At 41.9% G+C, this 9,886-nt stretch overlaps 1 protein-coding gene across 1 annotated transcript; it reads left to right on the top strand.

The window, feature by feature from the left end:
* Positions 1-5,870: 5,870 nt before the first annotated feature.
* On the top strand, positions 5,871-8,008 carry LOC115608474 (dual specificity protein phosphatase 13-like). Its single transcript, XM_030487329.1, has 3 exons — positions 5,871-6,031; positions 6,323-6,540; positions 7,809-8,008. Exons 1-3 carry the CDS (start codon positions 5,871-5,873, stop codon positions 8,006-8,008), a joined length of 579 nt encoding a protein of 192 aa, XP_030343189.1.
* The last annotated feature ends 1,878 nt before the right edge of the window (positions 8,009-9,886 follow it).

Raw genomic sequence — 9,886 nt, 5'->3', positions numbered from 1 at the left:
GTATGAATCTGAAAAAAACCCCCGTACAAAGCAAAATATCAAATGGACCTTGTCTTCCTGTTAATAATGGACCTGATAATAAAGTTGAAAGTTGAGGTGATTTTGCTTACTTCAGGTCCACATATTGATATTAAAAATAACTAGCAGTTTTCTGACAAGGAAGACAAATTTACAGGAGAGCAAGGCTTGTAGCTAAACGAGAGTTTGTGTTTCTCTACTACACGCATTCTTCGCTTTTTCTGACGTGAATTTTTCTTCACCAGCTGCCAGTCAAACACAACTTTTTGCACACTTCCAAGTGCCAAATCAGTATAATTTACAATACATTGCCACATTTGCTTGTATCTGAAAAACGGGTTTAAGCTAAAAATGTAAAAATAAGCAAAACCTGAAATCAAAAATTGCTGCAAAAATAGCTGTAGCAGGCTGCAGAGCTGTCTCATCACTCAACAGGTCACCGTGTCAGGGCCTTAAGCAGAGACCTGGAGCTAACTCACCTTTGGGGATCTCATTGTTAGCCTTTTGAGGAGGTGCCAGGAAAGTGCTGCTTTGTTCAGAGTCCTATGGCTTTGTAGTGTGTTTGTTTTTTAAAAAAAAACACCTATAAACATGCACTAGAATCCACCAGCTCACCAGATTGCCAGAAGGAAGCAGAAATGAAAGCAAAAGTTTCCTTATCCTGTTTGCCTACACTGTTTATAGCAAGACCAGAAATCCACTCATGAACAACTTCCCAAATTCAGTCTCCAGATTTTAGAAGTTCAGGTTGGAAAATGAGCTGTATTTATATATGCATGTGAACCCATGACTATATGAAGTTTACCGACCCTAAGGTATTTTATATCAGCAACAGATTTCCATGCAGCAAACCCCTGGCCAAGAGCTGCATCCACAGTAAAAGCAGAGCAGACTTATGCAGCCTGGCCATGTGTCCCTGGAGAGAGCCCTGTGCCTGGCTGTGGAGCTGCTGGGCTGGTTTGCAGCAGCGATTTGGCAACCTCAGCACTGGAGGAAGCCTCGACGGTCAGTTTCTATCTGAAGCTATCACTGCTAATGGCATTTTTCCACTCTGTCTAGTTTCATCACCGAACACATGTTTGGAAAATGACCAAAATTAGCTTGCACAGAAAAGTGATAAAGAGCACAATTTAAAACTCGTAACTCTTAAATGAAAGTAGACATGTAATAGCTGCTTAGCCACTGCACTTCAAAGCCAAAAACTACTTCTTCTTGCTAACATTTGATGTTCTTTAACAGGGTGAATTATCTAAATAGTTTGTGCTTTATTTAACAGAAATTTCCAGTAAACCTCATTCCATCACTCTGAGTTATGTCACTTCATGCCGTGTGACATAAAGGCATTGATATAAGTTTGACAGGCAGTGGCAATGCTGACATGTCAGTCTGAGAATTTATGACAAATTATATGCTACAGATATTTTTAAAACTACTGTGGATTGCCAAGAAAAAAAAGTCTTTAAAATGTGTAATTACACTGGGTATATCTTTAGATTGAAAACAATATATTCACTTCACATAGTTACATTGAGGCAGTGTTCAGGCTGACACTTATTAAAAAAAAAAAAAGAAAGGAAATTTATATGGAAATTTCCCAACTACCTCCAGTGATATATTATATAGCAAAGGAAAATGAGATGTGTCGATGTAATACTTTCATTATTTTTTTTAACATTATGTCATTAAGTAGTACTGTTAGCATTTAGTAAGTTGAAATAATCAATCTCAAATCTCAAGACAGGAAAGAAAGGCCCCACCTGAATGGAGAATGACTTGCTTATGAAAATTCTATTCCAGCAAAGACTACAACATTGCGGGGCGGGGCGTGAGGGGAGGAGGGGGAATCTGTCACAAGAAGCAGTAATAGATCTATAGCATGCTTTTTTCTTTTTCTGGGTTTTGGGCTTTTTTTTTGTAATCTCAGTTTTGTACAAATCAGGTCCTGCCTTATAATTTCTTTGTAATCCCTGTACTTCAGTTAAAGCATGTTTAGATTAGTAGTCATGTGTGAGCTTTCAAGCATCTATTTTATCTTCAAATTTCTTACTCCCATAATGGAAGAAAAAGAGACTGAATGCCTAAGAACTAATCAAATTAGTGAAACATAATAATTTCTTCAAGGCAGAAGATTCACTTATTAGGGGGAAAAAAGGAAGGGGAAAAAAAAATAAACTCTGTGTGCTAGCAGGACAAAATTGTTCTATACATTAATAATACATTAATGTTGTAAACCACCAGAAAATTCTGTCTCACTTAATATTGTCCTAAATGTACCAGAATTCTATTAGTTCAATTCTCCTTCAATAGCTAACCGTCCCAAAAATCAAATCCTGAAAACAGGCTCATGAGTGAAATGAGTAGATCTTTCGCAGTTGGAGATAACTGTGTCTATAGAATCACAGCTAGCTGAACTTCATGCTGTAGCGTTTTCACTCTAAAAGCTTTCTTCTTTCAGGGTATGTGAAAGGAGTTTGATTTTGGCCCAGTTTTCACTAGAGAGATGGAGAGGTGTCACAGGAGTGGCATCAGTTCATACTGGTAGCAGTATTTTCAATAGAAGGGCCTCCATGAATGTCTTATTTTTGGCTGCTGAACATTTTTCTGGTAATGCCATGCTGCATGCTACTAGAGCACTCCATGGCAATTTACACTGTTGCCACCTGATACATTATTATCCAGGGAATGTTTGCAGTAGATTATTGCACCAAGTTCTACCTACAGAGTAATCACAAAGGCGTAGTCCGATTAGAAGGATGCCTTATGTTGGGTGTTCTGAAATTAATTTCAGCTGAAACAGGAGCTGGTTTACGATCATACGTAATTGCACACACGTTTGGCTTATTGCTGCCCACCATTCCTCCAGTCAGGAGAACGTCCAAACTCTCAGAATCTCAAAAAGTCCGTCCTGCACAGAAAGGTAATTCTGCCTCTGTTGAGTGTGACCAGATATCAGTTTGTTGCTTTTTACATCCACCTTTAGCAGCTTTAAAAGGGCCGGGAAAGAAACAAAGCTATAGAGAGCCAAATCCATCTGGACAAAAAAACTACAGCTGGAAGGACTCTCCTGCCAACTTTGAGGACAAAGCTAAGTTCATGCTTTTCATAGTTTTTTAGCATTTGCATTCAGGCTACTTTTATACAAACTAAAATACCACAATTCTTCAGAAGGAGAATTGTGGCCTTTTCCTGAATGTTGACACAAGGACACTGTAAGGCAAGGACAAGATAAGGCACTGTGGGAGCAAGGAGATGATGGAACAAAGCCTTCAGCTTCACTTAGGGGAGTTAGCACTTCTGCTGAGAAGGCTCTCCAGCTTCCTGGGAGTTTCATATCAAGGCACATCTCCGTAGCAGAGAACCTGACTGTCCTGGATCGACCCACAGACCTGGTGGCTAAATCCTGTGCAAAGACATGGAAGGAGAGGTATGCTCTGAGACATCCAAGCCCAGTGCTGCAGACAGAATGGCAGGCAGGAGAGAACATGGAGCAGGAAGAGATGATCTTGTTCTCTCTAGCGAAGTTACATCCTGTGGGTTAGTACGTAAAGGAGCTGGTCTGAAAGCCACATCTCTGCTTCCCGTCTGTTACAAAGGCAACTCCTGGCAAAAAGAGAAAAATCAGTAACACAGCTTTACCAGTCATGTTTGCAGACCATGAAGTGCTTAGAAGTTGCTAGGTGTGGAAGGCCAGGGCTTTGAAGGTGTATTTCATACAAACGTTGGAGGCACACAGGGGTTGGAGATCACTCTTTTGGCGTTCACACTTTTCTGCTCTACAGCTTTCATGCCACAGTTTTCATGAACTCTGAATTCTTAGTCAGTGTGTTTGGGGTAGAGGCCAATAAAACTTTTACAGCTGAAAAGGGCCAAACTTAAACATGAGTGTCAGCTTTCTGACAGAACTTGATTAGCAATAAAGGGCTGGACTTGCATTAAAATAAAACAAAACCTGCTTGTAAAGCCTCACCTTGAGCCTCCACCCAGAAACCTGGGAAAAGTAAACCAAGTTAAACAGCTTCACCTGCTCAGTCAGTTAAATTTCCTCAGTCATAAGCACAAATCAATCAGCTTAAAAAGCACTAGTTTAACAAATGAAAAAAGAAAAAAGGAAAAACAGAAAAACAATGTGACATATTAAGGACATATATGTAGTGCTTGAAGTATAACTTTAACCATTTTTGCAGTGGTCTCCTCTGCTGGATCTGGCCAGCTGCTTGCCTCAGTCACAGCAGGGCCTGCCCCACTGCCCCCTCTAGATAAGCACTGCAGCACCATTGCTTGTAATTTCTCTTATTTCACCTTTTAGGCCAGAACATACATGGCAGTGGGAGCTAACAGTCTTCGTATACAGGAGGCTGTTCAACAGTTTCTTCTCTAAATCCCCAGAATTCTAGCAATTTCTGCTTTGTGACAGACTCTAAAGAAAGTCACTTTTTTATTTCCTCTCTTCTTGCATATAACTTTTGCCTTCTGATGCTGGAAACTATTGCCTTGATCTCTCACCCCAGGTACTCCTAAGCATAGTTAATTAGTCCAGACTTTAATACACGGTTTCAAGCAGCTTTCCACAATATGTGTTTTGTTAAAATAAAATAAAGCAAATCATCACTCCATCTTAGTAAATCAGTGCATGTGGAATAAAGGTGGCTCACATCTGACCAAGGGTTCTTTCCATTTACTGCCTTTTTTTCTACAGGGGATAGTATCAGCAGCAAGTTTCTTCTCTTGCGTCACCTTCTCTTCTGCACTGCTTTGGTAGAGGAACCATGATTTGTCAGCATGTCAGCCACCAGACTTACAAAGGAAGAGCATCAGCATTTCATGTGCTTCACCCTGTAGCTCCATCACTGACAGTTTTGCAGCCCCCTGCCAGGAATCACACATCCTGCAGACCAGAAGCACAGGCACTTGAAAGAGCCCACTAGTATTACAGTTTGATATGATGGGTCTCCAACCTGAGGCTCACCAGACCGTCTTATACAAGCTAACTCAGTGGCTCACAAATTTCACCTGACAACCATTATGCTCACCTCCTTTGTTCTCTTTTCAACAGAGGGAGGTATCATAAAATACATGGCAGATGTATTGTATTTATACAGTGATGAAAGTAGTGACTGCAATAGAAAAGATTAAACGTATAATGTACATTTAGGCTCAGATAATTTTACTTGATGAAAAAACAGTACCTTCAAGAAATACATTTCTCTAGATTACTGGTGATAGGCAAGATTTCATCATCCACTTGGTGTTTAAGCTCCTGGTGACCATGTCGGTAGGACCCACTGGTGCATTTCAGACCCTTTCACAGCTAGTAAGCTTTTAAGCACCTCAAAATAAATGACAGTTGTTACTGGGAGAGAGTTGCCACTCTTTCTGCACTGGACAGGTTTCTGATTTTCCTTTATCAGGCCTTTAATTGCTTGTGATGAACATCCAGATCTCACTGACTGCTGCTGCTGGGTGTCCTGTGGGAAGGGGGCTGCTGCCACATGTGGCTGACACCCCCAGCACTGAGGCTGCTGTGCAGCAGAGCAGTGTGGCTCTGGGGACAAGCCCTGTGGAGCAGACTGGAACCAGTAAGGACCCAGTAATGCCCAGTTTGGTACATGCATCTGTTTCAACTGGCTGTGCCCGTTAGGGCAATGCACAGGCGAGTGGCCAGCCCTGGGGAGGGGGCTCAGGGGATGCCACAGTGCAGGGGCAGTGTGACTCTGCAGCAGGAGCTGCTGCCCAGCACCTGGCTCAGCCCATCTCCCAGCTTGCCCCGTGACTGTCCCGGGGGCTGGCAGCACTCCAGCACACAGCGCCGTGCCTCTGGCTGGTGGGAGCGGGATCTCTCCCTGGCTCTCAGCATGTCTGGGGTGGAGGTGCTGGGCTCCCAGGAACCCGAAGGCGCTGGGACATGCACAGAGGACGTCCCCTCCATTAAGGAAATTGAGCAGCTCCTGAGCACTGGGCGGCCCTCTTGCAACCATGTTGATGAAGTGTGGCCTAATCTCTTCTTAGGAGACCTGTAAGTACAGCTTTACCGACATACCTCCGCCATACATTCTGCCTGTTAGTATGCCTCATCAGTGCAGCTTTAGGCAGCTCATAGTTTTGCTAATTGCTGTCATTTACACAAGCAGACAGCACAGTTTCTCAGAAAAAATTATGACTAAGCTGGTACTTTCTTCTTGGTTAGCCCTTAGAAACAACGCACGAGCCAATGCTCCACCAAATGGCTTGGGAGATGCAATCGCAGCGCTTTCTGCTCCGTGATTATCTCTGCACCCATGTCAATTTGTCTTTATCTTTTCCTTAGAGTAACAGCTCACAACAGATTTGTTCTATGGAAGATGGGTGTGACCCATGTTCTGAATGCTGCCCACGGCACAGCATACAGCCACGGAGGCCAGGACTTCTATGGAGCGACCATTGATTATTATGGTGTACCAGCCCATGACCTCTCAAGCTTTGATATAAGCCAGTTCTTTTTCTCTGCGGCGCAATTTATCCATAACGCCTTGAACACACCAGGAGGTATGCAATTATTGTTGGTCACATTTTCATGTGAGTTGGCAGCCTCTATTAACAGGTCAGCTCCACGAGCTCAGTGGTGGACAAGTCACTACATGGTCTCCTGCCAGCTGCTGATCACCTGCACGTTGGGTGGCAGGAGGAGGGAGTGCTGGCTACACGGATGTAGCTCTAGCTAGGTTCCAAAAAGCTAATGTGAGAAAAAGGATGAACAGTGTACTAAAGAGACTGGGGCAGGGGGGAGAGGAGGTAGAGTAGAGAGAAAAATGTCTGGAAGGAAAGGCTGGTTCAAAAAGGGAGAAGCAAAAACATGCATGTTGTAGATGCCCCATCCCTGGAAGTGTTCAAGGCAAAGGTGGATGGGACTTTAAGCAACCTGGTCTAGTGGAAGGTGTCCCTGCCCATGGCAGGGGAGTTGGAACTAGATGATCTTTAATGTCCATTCCAACCCAAACCATTCTATGGTTCTATGCATTTAAAATGGACACCCTCTTTTAAGACCCTCATATGGCAACTGTATTTGCAAGAACAAATGAATAAAGAGACAGAAGTCCTGATTTTTACAGCCACCAACCATATGAAAGGCTCATATAGTGCAGGTGAGCTTCTTGAGTGATCAGGGCCTGCAGGGCTGTGCCCCCAAGGAGATTTACCTTTTATAGTGTGTTGCACAACAGACTGAGCTTCTTGGCACTGGTGCAATAAAATACTAATTAACCTGTGTTACATAAAAGAGCATTTCTTAGCATAAGCAAACTGGTATTAATGGAGCTGTCTCAGTCTGTATCACAAGTTCTGCCTTCAAAAGAAAATTACAGTGGCAGCTGGTTGCCTTATTATGCACTGGTACTAGGCCAGTCGTTTTTTTTGGTGGCTAATGTGGTAGTGTCATCCTTTCAGGCCAGATTTTAGCATTCTTCTTCACCTAAGTAAGCCCCTGTGAAACCAATGGGTCTGATTTTCATCTTGTTCACAACAGAACAACTTATTACTTCAACAGGATTTTATTTGTTTACCAGTGTTTCTGAGATCAGGCTGGAATCTCATGGCACTTCTCATGCAACTGAGTGTAACAATTGCAAATTAGACTTAATTGTTAGCGTTCATGTGATCTATCAGAAGGGTAAGAAATATATGACGTTTGCGGTGTTACTCTGACCAAGCTGGAGAAGGCAGAAGAGGTTTGCTTTCCCTTTAAATTGAACTTCATACACTATACTGCTTCTCTTCTATGGTTATATATAGATATATTTTATTTTTTTCTTAACTAGCTAAAATTTTGGTCCATTGTGCAGTTGGAGTAAGCAGGTCAGCTTCCCTAGTCCTAGCATACCTCATGATAAATCACCACCTCCCATTGGTTGAAGCCATCAAAACAGTGAAAGAACATCGATGGATTTCACCCAATCGTGGCTTTCTGAAACACCTGCGAAATCTGGATGTTCAGCTACGGCAAAAGAAGGACTGTTGAAAGGGCAAAACCATTTACATTCACTTATCTGAATTTCAGCCTTCATAGCATACAGCTTCCAATGCTCGATGCATGTTGAAAAAATGAAGAAAATTATGCATCAAAGAAAAAAGTCAATGGAACTGTAAATGGATTAATTCTGATATCTCAGTTTCTCCAAGACCAGAACAGCCAAAATCAGCACCGTAAGCACTGTGTGCTGTAAAGCCTAGCATAGTGCTACCAGATGACTCTACTAGAGTGGTTAAGATGGACAGAGTTTGTTCCTGGTTTGTGTTAATGCCGGAGGCAAGTTCAATAATTGTCTGTAGCTGTACAGTATGCTTGCATGCCCTTTACTTTGGAGTGTAACATAACCAGTTTCCTTGGTTTGGTTACAGTTCTCATGTGCATGTTCTCATAAGAAAAGCTTTCTGTGTTTCAAGCCTAGTAATGTGGTGAGGACAATTTCTTAAAAGCACAGGCATTGCTACAGAAACATTCCTCTTTCACTGGTCTGCTAAATACTACAGACCTACTACAGAAAGCTGGGACAGCCTGAAGACCCACACCAGCAAAATAAACTTCTGTGCAGCTCTCTCTGCAGTCTCTGGGTCAGCAAACCTACAAACCTTTCTTGCGTAAATATGTTTTCAGCAAGATAATGTATATCAATGCAGTATATTAAGGACATAAAAAAAAAAAAAGATGTCAGATCTTCAAAGCGTTTTGTAAGCTCATTAGTTCACTCTCCCTCCATATTATCCCAAATCAGTTCTGTGTAAGTGGCTTTGAATCATCCCTGATTTAACATCAGGTAGGAACTTCGCTTACGTCAATGGCTAGGCTTAATTGATACAAATTAGTTCTAAGCAGTTTTGAGGATGTCACTTTTCCTGTAACCAGTTAATTGGTACTTAAACCAATGTGATACTTCATGCAGCAACAGCTGTATTTGAAATTCATGCTACTACTCTGCCTGAAAATTAGCTTGTTACCTTGTGATGAACCATGAAGTGATAATCAAATCTATTTTTGCACTTTGCTACTGGTTTGATTTCTTGATTAGCTGACCTTATAAGCCTTCCCCGCCAGATTAAATAAATACATTTATACTTGTTTGCATTTGAAGCATCAGTTCTGACCATTTTCCCCTCTGCTGAGAGAGACTTGCAAGGTTCTTAGAAAACTTAAATAGTGGTAACTTGTGAGTTAAAACTCCCTTCCCAGACCGCCTATCCTCCTTAATTCTTGGAGAGGTTATAACATGAATACTGGTACTGCTTAGCACATATGGGAATGTAGAGATCCTTCCCTATTTCGGTGTACACGAATGTTTTGCAAAATATGCAGATTTAAGATCCTCTCAGAGGTCTATTTGATGGTCCAGATTTTCCAAGATGTTGCCAAAGAGAGAATGAGAGAAAGAGAAGACATTGTCATGTAAAAAGATCAAATACAAAATCACATTTAAAGCCCAACAGTGCTAAGACAATCTTTATACCTCACAAAGCAGCAGAGTGGTGGAGGAGGAGCTGGGTTTGCTTTGAAGTTCTCCATTAGAATTAATAAGGATTTATATGAGTTAATATTTCATTATAATTTATACTTCATTCATGTTACAGTAGGTTTTAGTCTGGAAACCTTTTCAAGACATGGCATTGAAAAATCTGAAATTCACATGAGTGAAATAATGCATTTTAATGGCTTTAGGCTGGGCAAAATTAGACACATGTGAGCAAGATTAATGGACACCCCCCCCAGCAGGATAATGCTTTGCATGCCCCTGAACATCTGTCCCACAAAGCCACAGCTGTGAAAGCTGCTCCTGTTGTAAATTAGTACCTGCTCTCAGACATACTGCTCATCCTGGGAGAGTGCTGTTTCATCAGGGGTAGA

Source organism: Strigops habroptila, chromosome 5 (assembly GCF_004027225.2).
Source record: "Strigops habroptila isolate Jane chromosome 5, bStrHab1.2.pri, whole genome shotgun sequence".
NCBI lineage: Eukaryota > Metazoa > Chordata > Aves > Psittaciformes > Psittacidae > Strigops > Strigops habroptila.
This window is presented reverse-complemented; position numbering and strand designations above follow the sequence as displayed.

What these genes read in the sequence shown, in the direction of transcription:
- LOC115608474 (XM_030487329.1), top strand. Translation starts at nt 5,871, where the DNA reads ATGTCTGGGGTGGAGGTGCTGGGCTCCCAGGAACCCGAAGGCGCTGGG. An exon ending in AATCTCTTCTTAGGAGACCT is followed by an intron (nt 6,032 to 6,322) that starts GTAAGTACAGCT and finishes TCTTTTCCTTAG; the next exon opens with AGTAACAGCTCACAACAGAT. An exon ending in CGCCTTGAACACACCAGGAG is followed by an intron (nt 6,541 to 7,808) that starts GTATGCAATTAT and finishes TTTCTTAACTAG; the next exon opens with CTAAAATTTTGGTCCATTGT.